Genomic DNA, 19,467 nt, shown 5'->3' with positions numbered 1-19,467 from the left:
TAAATTAAAGAGTTTTCGGATTTCACAGGTACTGAAAATGCAATCAAACAACAATGTGAAAGGAAATGGATTTGTCAACAAAAATAATTAAACAGGAAATTTGATCGTAGACGACGACTTTAAATAACCATCGAAATATTTGTGATTAATGAGCAAAAAGAATTACAATTTAGACCAGATTTCTAGGGATTTAGATAAACTATGAACTAAGTGACTCTCAATATTATTACGAGAGATAACGATAACTACCTTAATCTACTAGACTGAGATTCGAGATCGAGGATTGTAGACGCTTAATATCTATCTATAAATATATGAAAATGTGAATTTTTGATCTATCTTATCCGAAATTTAAAAACTGTTTATCAAACATTGCACAGACTTTTCTTAAAGGAAATTTTCCATTTTAAAAGTATTACCACGGAACCTACATATCTTCCATCTTTATAACACGGTTTGCTATAGAAAGTCTTAATTCACTTTGCTTCGTGTATTCTTGGATAGTAACCCCGACATACATAGAAGGGGGTCTGGGTTCTGATTCCGTAGAAATAAGTCGCCCGACTTAGGTTTATATTTGGTTATATGGTAAAAGGTTTTATTTTAGATTAATTGAATAAGAAAAGTTTAGTTTATAAGTCTCTTATGAGAACGGCGTTTCTCATTCATCTATATCATCGTTAACTCGTCTTTAAAAGTGTTCCTCGTTGTCGTTTCTAAGCAGCCTTGCCACATCGTCGTTTTATGGATCACATCGTCATCAAAGAGCTGTTCTGAAGTGGTCTGGCCATTCAGACATTCATTTCTGTCGGAAAGGGGGTAATCAGATCCCTTTGTTAAAGTTTGTCAGAACTGTCTTTAAAAGTGGTTTGGTGGAAAGTTTAGTGAAAGTGAAAGAGTCGAACTGTTTCCCGGAACTGGCAACGCTTGGCTTGACACAAAAAAATCCAGGATATCGATTAAAATCCGAATTAGAAACAGAAAACAACATTTGAGAAATTCAGTTCAGTCATTAACAACTTATTTAATTCTCTACCTTCTCGAGCTTCTTTCTATTGAAAACCTACAGTGGCGAGCACATGTGGATACATGTTTTGATACTGTGACTTTGAGTGGCTGTAAAACCCACATAAATGCATTAATCGATCCCAAATTTTCAACAAAAATTCATTAATAATATTTAAAACGTAAAACAAGAATTTTTTTTTATTATCCTTTCTTTAGCTCAAATAATCCTGAAAAAACTTAAAAATGAGCATGTATCCACTTTTGCTCGTATAACAAAACTTATAGGTTAAGGCATTTTTTTAATACTAGTCAAAAAGCCTTTGCCTTTAATCACGCTATTATTGCTCCTGGGCATACTCTCCACCAATTTTTCTATCAATCCGTGCGATAGAGTGCTCCATTCAGCTTGGACTCGACTCCAAGGCTCGCCCATTGTCCTGGGCGGATTTTCGTCGCGCGACAGTTGCTTCTTTAGCAGAACCCACGATTTTCGATCGGATTTAGATCTTGGCTTTGAGTCGGCCACTGCATCTTCAGAAAACTTTGATTTTCGAGCCATTCCTTTACAATTTTGACCATGTGACCCGGATCACCGCCCTGTTGGAAAGTGACTTCGCTCTTTTGATACCCACTTTAATCTATAAAATCAGGAAGATTGGATTCACCAACATGTAAATAGTCTTCCTCTTTCATATGGAAGAATGGAGCACTCTATCGCACGGATTGATAGAAAAATTGGTGGAGAGTATGCCCAGGAGCAATAATAGCGTGATTAAAGGCAAAGGCTTTTTGACTAGTATTAAAAAAATGCCTTAACCTATAAGTTTTGTTATACGAGCAAAAGTGGATACATGCTCATTTTTAAGTTTTTTCAGGATTATTTGAGCTAAAGAAAGGATAATAAAAAAAATTCTTGTTTTACGTTTTAAATATTATTAATGAATTTTTGTTGAAAATTTGGGATCGATTAATGCATTTATGTGGGTTTTACAGCCACTCAAAGTCACAGTATCAAAACATGTATCCACATGTGCTCGCCACTGTAGATGGATCAGCCATCTTAAAGCTGTTTTCTGTTCAGTTTGGTTCTTCTGTAGAATTAACTTTACTCTGTTGGTTGGCCAACAGTCTAAAAGATTTAATACTCCTTTCGGGAACGTATATATGCATTTTTTTTCTCACTGACACAAGCTTATATATAAATTTATTATATATGTGGGGGAATACGCCAGAGCTTTTGTGTGTTGGGCCGTTGGTTTTCTTTTTTCTTTTTTTTTTTTTGCCTCTCTCCACGTTTTCTTTGTCTTTTTCGGATGCATTGGTGCCTACGGCCAAATATTCGCTCTGTGTGCGCTCTAAGGGCACACCAAACGGCATTCAAATGCACAATTGTTGTCACCACGGCGACGACGTTTGGTACAGTTTTTGTTGATCCTGTTGTTGTTGATGTCGTTGTGCGCCTGTTAGTATGCTAAACATCCGGTTTGGTGTGCTCCTCCAGCGCCCGTACACATAGCGGAGAACCGGAGACCAGGCGTGTGCTTTTGGCTTCGTTTGCTGTCGCTCAACTTCCGCTCGAATAGAGTGAAAAATAGCGTTTTAGTGGACGCAAATCCCCCGCTGGCAAACCTGCTTCTGTTCGTGCTTCCATCTTATACATATATGTATATGTACGTTTTTCTTCTCTTTTTTGTCGGGTGCAAGATAGCAGCAGATTGACAATACAGAACAACAGAGAGGAGGTAATGGTGATATGCGGGGAGAGGGAGGGGCAATCTTGATTGTTCAACTTTAAAGTTTAAACTGAGTGTTGAACTGCCATTAAAGCTGTTCCTCTATTGCCATTTCGCTTTTATTTTGTGGATGCATTTGTAACTAAGTTTTATAATTGCAAAAGTTGCTTTTGTCGCCAAAGAAGAAAGTTTCATGGTTTCTTTTTTTTCTGATAATGGTAAATAATATGAAATACGTTTAAGAAGAGAAACAACATTTGCATCACACACCCACACACCCACCCACACACTCTCACATTTAACAGGATTGAAAGTTGTTAGCCGTGCATTTCTAGGTTATTTTTTATGCGTTGACTATGCAAAGAAAAGCAAAGCAGAAATTGCAAACGACTTAAATAAGCAAACAGAATCACACAAATATCCACACACACACATACATATACGCCCACATGCACGCACACTCACACACATACACACATATCCAGCTTCCCATCAGAAAGTGCAGAGCGAGTGCGAAGAAAAACAAGATGGGTGTATTTTTTTTACGACTTCGTTACTTGTTTACTAAAGAATACTGCAAACATATTTATTTACAGGGACGGAATCAAATATTTAGGGAATTTCATGTTGTTGAGTTAAATATCCAAGATGCAAATCTGATCTCATTTTCGCCTTTTAAACGAGTTGCAAACTAAAAGATTGACGAGATGACACGCCTTTTCACTAGTTTCTACGATCCTATTTAGTTTACTGACTAAAACTATAGTTAAATGCATTGTCTAGGGTTCAGAAGAAGAAGAAGATGAGTCGGTAGTTTTTGTAAATGTTCTTAAGATATAGAACACATCGTGCAGTTTGAACAGGCATAAGATTCTGGGTATCGACCGCAGGACCCTGAGAATCGAGTCCTGCTGCCTCAAAGTATCTCTGGAACCTATTCAATATCGTCAAATATTCAGAATAACAACCGAATTCAAACCTTTTAAAATTTAAAAACTTCTTTGAAAAACTTAGATTTGTCGTTTTAAAACCCATTAATATTCCATCTACCCACATACATACATACTAATACGAATATGGAGAATAGTAATAAAGTTTTAGGTTTTCGATTAAATATAGTAAAAGTTACTGTTCTAAGGCAGAGGATCAACCGATGTGGGCTGAGCCCTAAGCTTCTTTTTTATAATGCGTCCCTGCACTTTATGTGTGTATGTGAATGTGTCCTTATACATACATAAATACATACATACATACCTTTTGCCGAGCTGGGCTACTTAAATAAACTACTTTTTACTACTTGGATTTTTACTGCCCATTGTATTGTTGTTCCTGTTGCAATTCTTACTTAACTTTTTACTGTTTTTTTCGCACTCTGCCTGTTTTATGTGTTGAGGCATAAATTACAACTCATTTTGATATTTGTTGTCTGCTCCTGACTAAAGCTGCACCACAGCATTTCCACTCCTCACGTTTTTTTTTTTTGGCCATTTTGTTGGCTTAACAACAATTGAAAAATTTATTTTATTTGAGAGAGATTTTAACTACAATTTTCGTCAATATTGTCAAACTGCCTCATCCAAACACTCGCAGGACATACACACAACAAACATGGAAAAGAAACATTTCGGTGAGACAATCAAAAGTTGTTCAAGAAGTGAACAAAATGTTATAGTTCTTGCTATGTACATTAATAAATAAAATGGGTTTTAAATTAAGTGAATTTCATTTTCTTTCTTTAACACTCTTCAAAGTTTTTATGTATGTAGGGGGTGAAATTTAGTCATCTTACATCATACAATATAAAATTTGATATATTGAGGAAAGAACTAACCATTTTAGTTTGTCAGATTTTCCAATAACTTATTAGTCAACCATCGTATGCGAAAAGTTGTGACTTTGTGTCAAAAGTCCACTCGCATTGCGTAACTTTAGCAAATCAAACAACTGGCGGCTTACCAACTTCCAATTGCCTTTGAACAAATGCGTTTGACAGCCGTTCGGGCTTAAAGACTGAGGGCCAGCAAAACAATTTTCACATCTGCTCCAGAAGAAAAGGAAAATGTTCAATTAGAGATAGCAAAGTGATTCGTGATTTTAGTGAGTTACTTACGAACAAGAAAAATGTTAATGTGAGAGAGATCAACTTTAAGTGAAAATGTATATTCGAGATCATTGTAATCCTTTCAAGCCACAAACGTATATTAAAAGTTGGGTTTTATTACCATAAACCACCTTTGAAAATGTTTAATTAAACCGAAACCGCTTTCATTTCGTTTGCAATTACCGATCTAAACTTGGAGATTCCTAGTTTTACTCACTCACATTCGAGAAAAGCGGAAAACCTTACCAGGAAAACATAAGCGACACTTGTGGGTGGGCCCATTAAGCACAGGCCAAGAGTTTGTGGGTAGGTGAAAAGCTAGAAGAAGAGGAGATTGTGTAGCTTTTGCTTTTGCCAGTTAATTGGAATGCATTTCGAGTACTCTCATCCCCTGCCACAACTAGCCTGAAGACATGGCCCGCAGGAGCAACTGAAACTGTGGCTGTGGCACAAAATTTTAAGCACTTGCCAAACAATTTGGCTACTGATTTTATTTTCACCTCGACCCCAACCCCCTGCCCCTCTCTGGGGGAGGCAATTACCTAAAATTCTAAAAGAGAATTTTCCGCATTGCCAGCATTTGTATATATAAAGAAAGCAAAACCATTTTTTCCCCTCTCCTTCTACCTAATCCGTTTCAATCAACTTTTGAATCTTTTAAAATAAAATTCGATTTGATTTTCGTATTTATATTCAATTCCGTTCTGATATTTCCGGTCTATGCTCGTTCTCTGTGCGAGGTTTTTCTCTAAGAGCAGAGTGGAAATCTAAAAGATTGAAGCAAGAGAAAATCAACTTGTTTATATTTTATTTTCCCTTTTTTTTTGGTTTTTTGTATCAAATTCAATTTGCAGTTGACTGAAGTCGAAGTGAAGGTGAACTGAAACGAAATATATTTTTCAGTATTTTTATTTCATTTCAGTAGTAAACAAAGATGGCATTTTCCGTACAAATAAATGTTAAAATTTATATGAAATTTATTCCATTTACTTTGTTTCTCAATGTGAAAAAATATTGTCTATACTATTGTCATTATTTCGAAAATTGTGCAAATATTACGTATACGACATGAACAAACCATTCAGCATGAATTTGTTTAATCAGCCATAGTCTTGAGATATTAACATAATCTAAAGCTAAGTATGAATGCTTGCTTTACATGTGAACATTTCGAAATTCATTTCGCTTAGCTAATGTAAGGGAACAAATTGCCGCAGCTTCTAGCCGTAATTTATGGCTTTTGCTTTTAACCACCAAACTTGGCTCAGATCGCTTCAGTTGGGCGCTACACAAGCTGTTCGCGTTCCCAACGAATATGCCGCTTTCCATTGAATTTCATTCGCCGTTCCTTCTCCATCCTACGCAACCAGTTTTGGGCTGGGCTATTTTAAAAATCGTTTAGCGTTCACACAAATGAAACATCAAAGATTTACGAGCAATGATTAAGGCGTTTTGTGGCGCTTTCAAAACGAAAAACAACAACAAAACAAACAGAAAAAACCTCGCCCACTGGCATCCTTCGCAAACAGAGAGACGAAGGGGAAAAAACAATGGCTGCTAAAAGAGTGCAAGTCCTTTCATGGAAAGTGTTGAGCTGAAAGTGAAATTCTTTTCTTTCATTCTTTTATTTATTGAAGTGCTAAGCACTAAGCCTCACAGTGGAAATATAGAGTGGGAATAAGGGAGGCGGTAAGATGGGGCATGGATAAGTAGTACGTATGGAATTTAATTTTTATTTCCCAACACCAAAAGAAGAAAAGAATAAAACTAAATGTTTACAAAAGGGCATTTGCCTGAAAGTATGCAGTGAATTATATCATGGCTAATCCTCACATTTTAAATTGACCCCAAAGTTTGTAAACTTATGTAGTTACTAACACTCAATTTCGAGGCTAGATAATGAGTTCGAATTGCAAACTATCTTTCGACCTTTCTGACTTGTTCCTACACAAGACTAGCCCACTTCTTTAAAGGTTTGTTCATCTGTTTGTAATACCTCCCTAATTCGTGGCGGGGGATCTATAAACTCAGCCAATCGATTCAAATACATTTCTATTTTATTGACATTTTGTCAGTTTTCGTTTAATTTTGGTTTAAACTAATAAATTTTTAATAACAGTTTTGTCCTCAGGACCATGACCATAAAATATATTATTTTAAACATATTTTTAAGAGTTCTACATCTATGCGAAAAGTTGGCGAAAATCGTAAATGCATAACTCGGTTATCGCCTTTTGAAACCGTGACTTGGTAAGATGATCATATTTCAGTTCCATTTCAGTCTCATACAAACTTTAACTTTTATTTCAAAGAGATAATTCACAATAAGTTGGTTTTTGGCAAATCTTTCAGAGCTTAAGAAATTTCATATGTACCTACATATATATATAATTTATTTTCGTTTTACCACATGCTGACTTATTTTCTAATTAACAACAGATTTAAGAAAAGTTTTTCCCACAAGCTATTTCTCTCATATGAATATGTAGTTTTCTAGGCCCCACTGAGCCGAGAGCTCCGTTTTTGGACGCGGCACTGATTTGTTATTGTTTGTATATGTGTACATATATCCTTACGTATGCTTACACATTCCCTCATACATGGACATGTCAACCCAATTAAGGTTCACTTAGTGTGGTCCAAAAACAGAGTCGAATCCATAGCTGATTAGCAAAAGGACGACAAAAAACAAAAAAAAATCAAATTTTGTGTATGTGCTTTTTACCCTTGGGAATATGGTTACCTAGTTTCTCTGCAAGAAATTGACTGACTCGATTGGACTTGGGCAAAAGTGAAATCCTTTTTCAAAACCTGGTGAAGTATCTCTTTCACAATTTTATCACCTTTAAGCTGAGCTACGTGGCTTGCACCGTGAATACAATTTTTTATCGACCTGAGGGCATTGTCTTCCAAGCGGCGACATTTGACCCCCAAGACGTTTGCCTCGAGGACCATTTGCATTTACCTTCTTAATGACGATCTGATATACAAAATATCTCTCATCTTAAGGTCAAAAAAAATTTAAAGAAGTGTTAGAATTAGAAGTGTCTTAAAAGTCAAAGCTTTTTCGCGAGTATTTTAAAAACTATGCTTCAGAAAAATCAATGAGTTTCGTTGTCAAGATCCTTGATCCATTGATCGACCGTTCCCTCGATGAAATTTAAAGTCAAAAACTATTCTTTATGTGTCTTTGTGGAGTTTCAGAAGAACAACTGAGTATGACAAGATTATCCATTGATATTCCGATGGTAAAAGTCAAAATAGAGGACCCACATTCTCGGTCAAAGGATTCAAAATTACTATAATTGACAAAATGATGCCAAGTTTCGTAACTGTCAGTTCGCTTTCCGAATTTGTGCTGCAAAAATCAAAAAATTAACAACTTATCTACAAATAGAGGTTATTGTAACTAGGAACAAAGGGTATCTGAAAGTTGAGATTCTGACAAAACAAGTCAGTTGATTGTTATTTTTGCTCTCGAAGCATTTGCCTTTTTATTTTGTATTTTTTTTCTATTTCTTTTGTTGATTTTGTGCGAGAGCAAAGCGAATCCTTTGGAGGCTTATAGTTTTGTAATTGTTTCGCAGGGGCCGCGGAGTGTCTCTCAGCTCTGAGTCTGGTTGTTGTTTATTCTTATTGTTGTTGTTGTGGCTGTTGTTATTTTTAGACTGATTCATTTTGCTCTTGTTTTGTAGCCAGCCTTTAAATTGCTTTACTTCGCCTCGACTTGCCTTGTTGAGTGGGCAGAGATTTGGGAGGGTTTATATGTATATTCGCTTAGCAATTTGCATTTGCCAGCGAAATTGTGTGTTTGGCGAGGCGTGTGAATAATGTGTGAGCTTACAGTTGGCCTCGTAACTGAGGCAAAAACAGAAAAAAGAACTGAAATTCTGGCCCAGTGGCCGGGACTGCCATTCGGCACTTGGGTGCCGTTTAAATGATTTGTAGGCATTTTAATCTAATTAATGTTTTATTCGCGGGACGCCATACCAAATCCTTATCGCTCCTTTGCTAATTGTCTAGCAAGTATCTGGTGATGCATCTCTCCTCTCTCGCTCCCTTGGCGATTTTGGCTGTCGTCTGCCATGGGCCACAGCTGTCGCCTCAGTTACTCAATCTCTTTTGTCTCCACATTCATTTTTTCTTCACTCTTTCGCCTTGTTCTTTGCTTGCCATTACGTGCATTTGTCGACGGGTTGTCATTATGCTTTCATGGCTTTAGTTTTCAACTGCAACAAAAGAAAAACCAAAAAAAAAAAAAAATAAAATACTTATGAATACAAAATGTTTGAAAGTTGTTGATGTTTTAACGACTTGTTGGCAAATAGGAAAAGTTTCCCATTCCCAGAAAAAGAAATCTTCGAAATGTTCTTCCTTGATTGTGCGAAATAATCTAAAAGTGCCAAAAGTTAAGTTTTGAGAATGCCAAATATCGAAGTTCTTAATGCCTACAGCTGAAAAGTAGGCAACACTTTAAAATTTAAGTCGATTAAGTGATGTGAACAAGTTGCAATTAAATAATGCCAACAGCAAATCTGTTCCAAAATCAACAAAAATACAATAAAAAAATAATAATAATTTTCCTATTCTTGCTTATACACAAGGTTAGAGAATATAATAAGTCTAGAACTCTACGTGATACGATGCAGACATGTAAATTATGTATACTTTTGTTTGATTTTTGTTGCTAGTTTAGCCAGAAATCGTTTTTATTAAGTTAAAACAACAAATATGTTATTTTCATACCATTTTCATGGAAATTGCAATACCTATTTAGTGTTCACTTGAATTTATTTAATTAATATAGTAAAAAGAATGTTCCAAAACTGTTATTGTACGTTTTGTCAATTCTTTTTCGCTTCAATATGTTGTAATTCGCAACTAGTTTTAGCGTTGAAGATGGCAATTGCGATTTTGTATTTGGACCGGCTTTGATTTATAGTTTTGCGAGTTTTAATTAAAAATCTTCAATAAAACCATTTTATATCTGAATTTCTCGGAAACTTAGGGGTGGTCCAGTCAAACAAAGTTTCTTCAGGTTTTTAACTTAAGAACTCGGGGCTTTTTTGACTCATGTATTGACCTAGACATGGTCGTTTGTCCAATTAAAAGAAAATTGATTAACAGTTACTTCTAGGGGGAAAAATGTATAAAAATCAAGGCTTTTAAAGCAAAAGTTCTTAACGAAAGCGTTTAAAATATTAATTATAGTGGCAACTGTTAAACCACAGAAATCCTAGTTTAAAATTTTGTTTTCAGAAGTAAATTGCAATTATAAATGTATGTAAATGAGTGGAAATTGTAGCAAGTTTCAATTCCCCAATAGTTTTCCGAAAGTTTTTCATTTAATTGCTGGTTGTAATAATAGTTTCCCCATTCGCACGTCTTGGCTTCCTGTTAAACTTTCAGTCAACTAATTACAACCGAGTAAAACTGAACGTATAATTTGTAAAAGTGAAAGATTTTCCATTGAACTTCAAGTGTCGGTTGGCCACATCAAACGAAGCAGTTCCAAAGCAGCCCGATCCTGGCTCGATATGAAGTGGCTCTCAGGCTGTGCCAGAAGAAACTTTCACGGAAAGGTGGAAAAACTTTGACGTGTGTGCATGGTGAAAATTAGTTATTGTCTATGAAAAGTGCGTATCAAAAAAAGGGGGTGAGGGAGTAGAAGAAAGGTAAAGGGGCTGTTCCGGTTGCTTGTGTACTTTGAGTTAAAGTTTTTGATAAACTTTTGGTTTTTGTTCAGCAATAAGAGGAAAAAATGCCAAAGTAAGACCAACAAAGAAGCTCGACATTGACCAGAAACTTGTTTCCTTTCTTAAATTAACTTAAGCCAACACTTGTTACTAAAAATTATGCATGCGTCTGGGTCCAAATCCTGAAACTAGCAAGTTCTGTGTGTGTGTGTGTGTGTGTGTGGGTGGGTTTTGTTAACATTGTGACTCCATTCTCTATTATGTTGGAGCAGATGACGCCCTGGACAAGAGACACGCCCCAAAAAACACGATGAAAATAATGAATACCAAGAGAAAAACCAGCAAACAAAAAATGAAGAAGAACGAGGGGCTAACTGAACGAGTTAAACGTTGTCCAACCAAACAGATGTCCATACCCAGTTTCAGTTCTCCCACCACCCACCACGGCCGTACGCATTGTCAGACCAGCAGTGACCAGGAGCTGAATCCCAAAACAAGCTGTGGTCCCATGTGCATGCATCAAGACCGACCAAAGGACGTCACATGCTGGTCCCCATGTACCCATCGACTTAAATCCTGCAAACTGGCAAAGGCACGATTGGAAAGTAAAGCTGTAAATTGTTCCCAAAAAGGTTAAAGGGAGTCGGAAAATTGTTCACTCCTTGTTGGGGGAGGGGAAGTTGGGAGTTTCAAGGAGCAACGGCTGCGATTTAATATTCATATAAAATATTATCATTCAAATTAAAGACGGCTTATTTTTAGGTAATTATGCAAAAATGTTTTGCAAATTAACATTAACAACCTTTGAAATCCTTTAACTGTCATTGCTCAATGAAGCTCCTGGAGTATTGACATAGATGGGTTAGGCATTCTAATGATCATTCGTTTGAGGATAAAGAAACAAGAGTTTTCCCTATTTTGTCCATAGCTTCAAAATGAGCTGACAAATCAGGAAAGTTTTTAAACATTAGTCACAACTTTAGTTAAAGCCTTAGTCTATAGCTATCCCCTGATAGCATTTCATTTAGCTATTAACCGATTACATACCGAGTTCAATTTGCGTCAACCTCGTAACCCAGACCAAGCACCTTTTGGTCCCAAAGGTCTGGTCTGGTTGGTCATAGACCAATCATGTTCAGGCCAGGCCTGGATTCATCTGCAAATTTCATTCAATTTTACAAAAACAGAGAACGGCTTCGGTTTTGGTTTTATTCTCAATTTACTGCAGTTGAGGTTTGAGGTCAAATTGACGGACATGACCGAAGTTGGCCTGAACCACACACACACACACATATATACATACATATGTATACATGGGATCCCTGGCACACAAAAGGAACAACAACATTTTCATGTTTTGCAAAGTCTTCAATCAAAATGCGTCGGCAAAGTTTTAATGCTGCCAACTGAAAAAAACAAAAATTGCACAACTTAAATCGGGTCGACGACCTCATAACTACCTAAACTTTACTCTTAGTAGTTTCCTAGAGCTTTAAAGAATTCTAATGGATTGGAAATTGGAAGATGTCCTTTTTTCCTGGTCGACATGAAGTATTGATTGAGAGTTTGAAAACTCGACACGATGTCCTCAAATACCTTTAATACCTTACAGAGCACAGGGTATAAAGATGAAACTATATAGAGGGAAACTTTTTTTACGGGGCAAGCCAATCTGTTGGCTGCTCAGTTTGATAAATGATGTGTCGAAAATAAATGATTATGCTCTCTCCTCCCTGCTCTTTCTCCTTTTGTTTTATATTTTTGGCACTTTGTTGGTTGTTTTCTTTCTTCCTTTTTTTTTTAATATTATTTTCCCGCCCAAAATTTAAAGACGCGAACAAAAAAAACATCAACGAAAAGGAAAAGCAACCATCAGCAATCGTTTAGTTAATCTATTTGCATGGCTCATTTGGTCCATTGATTTTCTTCGGAGTTATTGATAATTTGTTATTGCTAAATTGTGGCTTGAGGATTTGCATTACATTTACACTACATTACTGGCAATTAGGGGGGTGGGTGGTGGGGTTGCCCTAACAAATATTGAACAAATGTATTTCTAAACTCTAACAAGATTTTTACTCAATAAATTTGAATTCTGTAACTAAATATGAAACAATTGAACTTTTGGGGTCTCAAAAAAAGAAAATATAGGAAAAAGGAGGAACAATCGAGAGTTAATCTCTCCTGGGGATTATTCATCCCCTAAAGGCTTGTGAAAAACAACCAAAAACGATGTTCATTTCACAAGCTTTCACTGCATGTCCTTGAATGAATATATTACCTGCAATCTCAATGGATCAAATTTCAATTTCATCTTATTACAGTAGAAACTCAGATATAACACGGAAGACGTGAACAATTAAACAAATGCATTCAATTCCTAAGTTAGTTGGTTGATGATGATAATATAACTTAATTACTCGCTTTCAAAACATTGCCAAAGTCGTATTGTCAATTTTTGACACAAAAAGACAGAAGAAGACGACAAAATGTTCTCCTGTACAACCATTTCGTTACAAATATCTGACTAATTTTGAAATACCCTTTGTTCTTACAGTTCTTAAAACCCTAAAAACCACATCTTAAAATACGCTTCTCTTATGTATCATAAACTTAAATACTAAAACATTTTTAATTAGTCTTTGATAGTAGACGCTGCTAAAAAACGTTTGTAACTTAACAGAAAATCTTTTACTAACTTAAGTAATGTAAGGATTACAATTTTAAAGCAGGAATTTAAGTATGATTTAAGTTTGTTTTTTATTATTTCTTGAATTTGAAATTCTGATGTTTTCTTATTTCAAGCCACAAATCTTTTATTATATTCAAATTACAAGGCTAAGTGGAAACTCGAAATTTCTATTTTTAATGGTTAATTTTAGTGGTAAATGCCCAGCGATTTCTCAACTACGGCGTGAGGTTGACGCATATGCTCATTGTTTTCGGGTACGTTCAAGAAGTCCTCAAAGCCAATTAAGTCACAGCGTCCAGTCAGAACGTCGTCCATAAGATAGCTAGACAAACGAGTAATGGTTAGTCACGGACTGCATTTGGGTCGATTATTGTGCTCACCTGGATTGCAGGAAGGGCAGACGTCCAACTTGACGTGCCGCAAACCTATCCATGCCCATTCTAATGGGCGCATGAAGACCCTCACGATTGCGCAGGATTTGCATGTTTAGATTGTACTGATGATCGCTGTAATTCAATTCCGAATCGCGTAGACGATGCACATGGGCCAATTGGTTAAAACAATTGGCCTCCGTGGGCAGAGGAGCCCGGCCAGTGGCATTAAGCACGGCAACGTCTGTTGGTTGAACTTTGATTGATTGCAGATTCTGAAAATTGAATCCTGAGAATTAAGGCACAGTTATTAGCGTATATAATAAGCCACTTACCATTTTTTAAATTAATATGTGGAAATTTTCGAAAAATTCGGCAAACTTCGCGATTTGTTTTGTTGAAATGACAAGCAAAAAACAAAATACTTGAGTTGCATGATAAATGTTATCGATAAGAAAGTTAACTGTGCTCGCAAATGATACTGTTAATGTTAACAGAGACAAGCTCTGTTAAAGTGCTAAGGGTGTAAAAAGTGCTAAGGTCAGAGCCGGAAGTCCTAAGGTTGGGTCATTTTTGCTGGGCGGGCACATTTAAAAAAATTTACTCTTGGACAAACCATAATGAATGAAATATGCAAATATATATATTAGCAAATTTATGATGTGGGGTTTTGTCCAGTATTCATAACATTTGCAAATAATTGTCTTTATAAAATGTTAAAATCGCATTGGTTAATATTGAAATGAATTGTGTAGACAATAATAATTCCAAATTGTCTCTTCTTATTGCATATTCTGAAAAGGCAACACACTTTCAATTTGTTTTATTAGCGTAGTTAGCACTTGTGTCAAATGACGAACTTTTGTTTTCCTTTTTTTCTTCTTCGTCTTCTCGGCTGATTCCTGTGATTAATTACACCCTCAACCTCAACACACTGGAATCTCGATCTACGCAGAGAAGAGGGCCGCTAATCAATTCAATCAACAAATCAAACGCTGAATTGTTTTTGTCGTTTCGGTTGTTTGTATGTGTATGTATGTTCATAGGTATCGGGCGCCCACACCTTTTAGCGGCTTTTATGATCTACTGCTCCACAGAGCAGCAGAATTGTTGTTGTTGCTTTTGTGTTTTGTTTTTCTGCGGTGACAAATGCTAGAAAAAACGACAGAGTTTAATTAGTGCATGGTCACTAATAAAAACTAGTTGCTAAATTTCCATAAAATACCAAAATAAAAAAGACATGAAAATATTGTGTTAATCAAACACCCGCACACACAATGGATAAAACTGTCTCCAGGCGGTCGTCTGTCTAGATCGAACTGAACTTGAAATAACCCAAAAGAAACCGGATCAAATGGTCAAATGTATGAAAAAGTCAGCTGAGATCAACATAAATTTAATACGAAGATTTATTATCTAGGTCTTAGGTCTTAAGACAATTGAAACTTAATGGTTTTACCTCATGTCTATAATATTTTTTCTCTTTTGACAAAGTTTTTACGAATTTGACAGGTTACAAATCTTGGCTAGATATAAATCCCCCATTTTCATCAATTCGATCTATTTTTACTATTATCATAAAATTCCATTATATTGTAATGGAAAAGAATCCAAAAGCTCTGATAGAGGTCGGGGCTAGAATAACAGATTCAGATCTAACGCCGGAATTTAAAACCATCCTGACTTGAGTTATCCTGGCCAATAGCAGGATGACTTTTTGTACCGGATCTTGTAATAGAAAAAAGGTTTCATTTTCGTAATAATTTTAATAACTCTCTAAATGGATCCCAAAAACATAAAAAAATATAAATTCTTAAGATTAATCTCGTTGTTGTAAGCAATCATATAACAGAACTTTATGTTTCATGTTGAAATTTAATTGAAATTTTGAAACGGTATAAAATTGAAAAAGAAGAAGTGTTTCAATGCTTCACCAATCCCCCAATTAACTATAATTGGTTTATTATTAATCTTTATCAAAATTTGTAACTTAACATTATGAATAAAGAAAAAAAAACAAGATTTAACAATTCTTTTGATTTTTATAAATTCTCAGTCTAATGCCTCCTAATTATTGTACTTTTCTGAAAATATTAGTAGAAAAAATAATATTCAATTGGTTTCATAAGTTTTTAACATCGTATTAATCTTTTTTGCAGCTAAACAAATAAATCTGTTCCATTGTAATTCATAAAATTCATCTTATTATTTTAATGTTGAATAATTAAATATAAATGTTTCTTTTTTGTCCTTATTTCAAGCGATAATTTGTTTGGTCGCTCATTGCCATGGACCGAGTTTTATTAAATTAATTGTTACTTAAACATTAAGCTTTTGAATCATTTTGCAAGTCAATTTGAAACATTCATACATTATAAATTCATAATATTATCAAAATTGTTCTCCATGAGTTATTATCACATTTTGGAAAAGAATTTGTTTTCTAAGTGGTTACGACTAAATCTAATACAATAAACTTACTAACTAAAGTCGATCATCGGGGGAAAGTGGTTAGAAGTATTCAAAACATTCCAGAAAATCCATTTAGATTCCAAACTTAAACTACTTTTCCGTTATATTTTTAAAAATCGGATTAGATCATGTTATTTACCCTTCATTAATGGTTAAGACCAAAGAGAAATAAACAAGAAATAAAACAATTGTAAATCCAAAATATTTGAATTTCTAAACTCGCACTTCGAATTCTAAACTTGTGATATCACTTCTCAAAAAGTCTTAATTTTCAAGAATTCATTCTCGATTGATTTACGATACTTACTTTCCGATTTACAGCCTCGACCAATTAATACATACTACAAATATACGAAACGAATCCAGTCACAAGAAGTCCACAAGAAAGTCAAAAGAGACTCAACTATGTATGGAGCCGGGCTGGAGAATTTGAACGAGAAGAGGAATTCGTATTGATGGATGGGATAACAAAATGGAAAAGTTTAAGTATAACGAACAGAATTAACATTTTTTCACAGCAATAAATGCATAAAATGAAACACATATACACCCATACATATGTACATCTATGTATACATACATGACCGATATGGCATAAAATTTATAATCTTTTGCATTGGGATGCTGCCTCGCCTCGTTGATATCGAGGTTGTCCCATTGTCCACTAATAGAGACATATCGAAAGCAGCATGAAACCAGCCGGACAGCAGACCCAAAGATCAGAGAAGGCAATGGATCAAACGATAAAGTTCGAATTTCGAACGCTCTGTTACTTTACTTTTCCTTCTTTTTTTTCTCTCTTAATTTTTTTTTTTGTTTTGGTGTGTCATAAACTTTTATTGGCCATGCCGCGCCTCAAAGACGTCGAAAACGAAGACGACAATGGGGCAGCTGTAAGCAGAAGTTACGATGATTGGCCATAATTCCGAAGCCCGGGTCCAAAAGGCACTAGGGGTCGCTGCTGCCGCTGCTGCTGATCCTCTATGGGTGCCAATTAAGATACAGATGCATAGTGGCAATGGCAGTCAGGGGATTCCGACTGGGCATAATAGCAGCAGCCATAGCTAGGAGTACACTGAAAGAATTTCCCATCCATATTACAGGAAGATCTTATGTAGTCATTCCCATGAATATTAGTAGTTGCTAACAGAAGATCCTCTAGAGTCTAGACTATATACTACTGCGATAAAATGGCCAAAGTTCAACATCCCCTTCTACCGTCCCCTTTATAGTTGATACATATTTCCCCAAAATAAATGTCTTTCAAAGATGAAAAAAGCTATTTAAGCTGATGTTCATTGCGTTTCAACTGAGGAATTGGAGGAATCAAGGACTCTTACACACATTTTATAACCTATCTAGTGTTGAACTGGATGCATCAGTTCTCGAGATTTGATACACTAATTCTTGTGGGGCATTAGATGGACTCTGGTATTGTAAGCATTACCTATCTATTTAATGCTTAATTTACTTGTAATTCCCAGCAGATGTCAAGGTCTTTATGAAAATCTATATCAACTACGATATGCATCTATAATTTAAGATAGATCCTAAGACAGTATTAATCTGAACCTTCTGAACGATTAGCAAAATCTAACAAACGTTTCAAAATATTGTTTTAGCTTAGCCTTATTAGTGTATTATGAGTCGTTGTTGTAGTTTTTAATAGAAATTGTGTAGCCTTTTATACAAAATAGGATTCTAAAAGGAGTCACACAGTTTTCAAAATATGACTTTGATTTGGGTGTTCTATGATTCTAGAATGTTAACACCAAAAAGAGTCGCAACTGATTATAAAAAACTCATCCAGACGAGATGACTTCATCCATCTTTACCATGAATCTAAGATCCTTTTTTTGTCTCTTAAGAAAGTTAATTCTGATCAGCAATTGAGCTGATATATAACTATAACTATTTAACTATATAATATAACTTTATAACTATTTCAATTCTCATTGTTGGACTAAGAGAGTCAAAAAACATTCGTAATTGATGAACAATTTTATAAGTTTTTTCATTTCTTTCAAATATGTATTCTGATTATAAATATTCTGTAACCTATTAAGGATACTAGAACGAGCAGCCCCCTCTATTAATTAATTTATTTATTACAAATATTCTTAAATATTAGCTTTCATTATTCATTCAGTAAAAATAAAATAAATTAAGTTTAAATAAGCCTACCCAACCCCAATTCAAATCCTCCAAAAAGACAAAAAAAATTGGGAAAATTTAAAAGGAATCTTTTATGAAAATCTATTTTGATAAAAACAAGTTAAGGCCAAAACAAGTTCTCTGTCCAGAACATTTCCAAAATATCCTTAAATCCATAAAGACTACCCTTAACTTGTCTCTCTTTTACGATTTTAGACCAAAGAATTTTCACTTTCATAGACTTGACGTTGATGTAATTCAATAAGATAGATAAAATGACTAATATTTTAAATGAACAAACTAAATTTCTCTGTTAACATAAGAAAGCGGATCAAGAGGACGAAAGGGTGTGAATAAGAACTAGGTTTTCCAATGGGTTGGGTTTTTTCTTACTGTGCATTTTGGTGATATCATAAAAGTTTTTCCGTTTCGTGAGTGATCTTAAAAAGATCATTTCATACATTTTATGGCATCCTCTGCCCCCTACCCCATTCCGTTTTCCGAATAGGGGCCAACACCAAACTCCATTCGCTTATTTCTTAAGAGTTTACTCTCCACTATCTCTCTCGCTCTATTCAAGAAAGAAACAAAAATTACAATTGTCATAAATCAATTGTTGGATGGGTTACGATAGGATCGCATAGAATAGGATCCGAGGCTGCTGCTGGTCAAACCGAAATTCAGTTTTGAGAATTAACAATATCTTTGTAGAGTTATGCAAGAAAATGGCGGATAAAAACATAAGCCGTGAATTCCCTTTAATCGACATTGGCATGTGTAATCCCAGTAGCTGACCCGAACCCGGGCCCAAAAACACTTACTCACACGAAACGAACACAAAAGTATCTCAAAAGTCGGCAAAAAGTCAAACATTTCGATGCAGCTGAATGACCAAAGGCCAGCGACTTCCCTCGCCGCTTGCTTTCTGGTTTTATGTAAGTCCGAACGGGTTACTCAACAAAAAAATGTAAAATTTCGAAGCACCGAATTCTGCTTAAAATATCAAGAAAATTTTGTGCATTTGGCGTAACGAACAAATGCAAACAGACGGAGGAGCTGGGCAATGCAGGGTTACCCAAAAATTCCCGTTCGTCTCTGTTTCAGTATCTTTTCTTTTTAATTTTTAGCGTGTAGGTGTGAAAATGTATCTGCTCACTTCCTTTATCTGAGCAACTGCTTGTTTCTTTTGGTTACTTGGTCTGTTTTTGCACTCGTCGTCGCTGTCGTCGTCGTCGTCGTC

The 19,467-nt window shown here is 35.4% G+C and overlaps 1 protein-coding gene across 1 annotated transcript; it reads right to left on the bottom strand.

Moving 5' to 3' along the window:
• Positions 1–13,279: 13,279 nt before the first annotated feature.
• Pomp (proteasome maturation protein) lies at positions 13,280–14,060 on the bottom strand. The gene is made up of 3 exons (XM_068295130.1): positions 13,937–14,060; positions 13,611–13,876; positions 13,280–13,552 (listed from the first exon to the last, which is right to left on the bottom strand). The coding sequence occupies exons 1-3, from the start codon at positions 13,937–13,939 to the stop codon at positions 13,417–13,419; spliced, it is 405 nt and encodes a 134-aa protein (XP_068151231.1). The 5' UTR covers positions 13,940–14,060; the 3' UTR covers positions 13,280–13,416.
• Positions 14,061–19,467: the final 5,407 nt, after the last annotated feature.

This window comes from Drosophila tropicalis, unplaced genomic scaffold (assembly GCF_018151085.1).
Source record: "Drosophila tropicalis isolate 14030-0801.00 unplaced genomic scaffold, ASM1815108v1 contig_845, whole genome shotgun sequence".
Classification (NCBI taxonomy): domain Eukaryota; kingdom Metazoa; phylum Arthropoda; class Insecta; order Diptera; family Drosophilidae; genus Drosophila; species Drosophila tropicalis.
The sequence above is the reverse complement of the archived record's forward strand: the minus strand, read 5'-3'. Positions and strand labels throughout refer to the sequence as shown.

Excerpts from the sequence above, each read along its gene's own strand:
- Pomp (XM_068295130.1), bottom strand. Across the intron at positions 13,553-13,610 it reads CTGCCCTTCCTGCAATCCAG|CTATCTTATGGACGACGTTC; the intron begins GTGAGCACAATA and ends TCGTTTGTCTAG.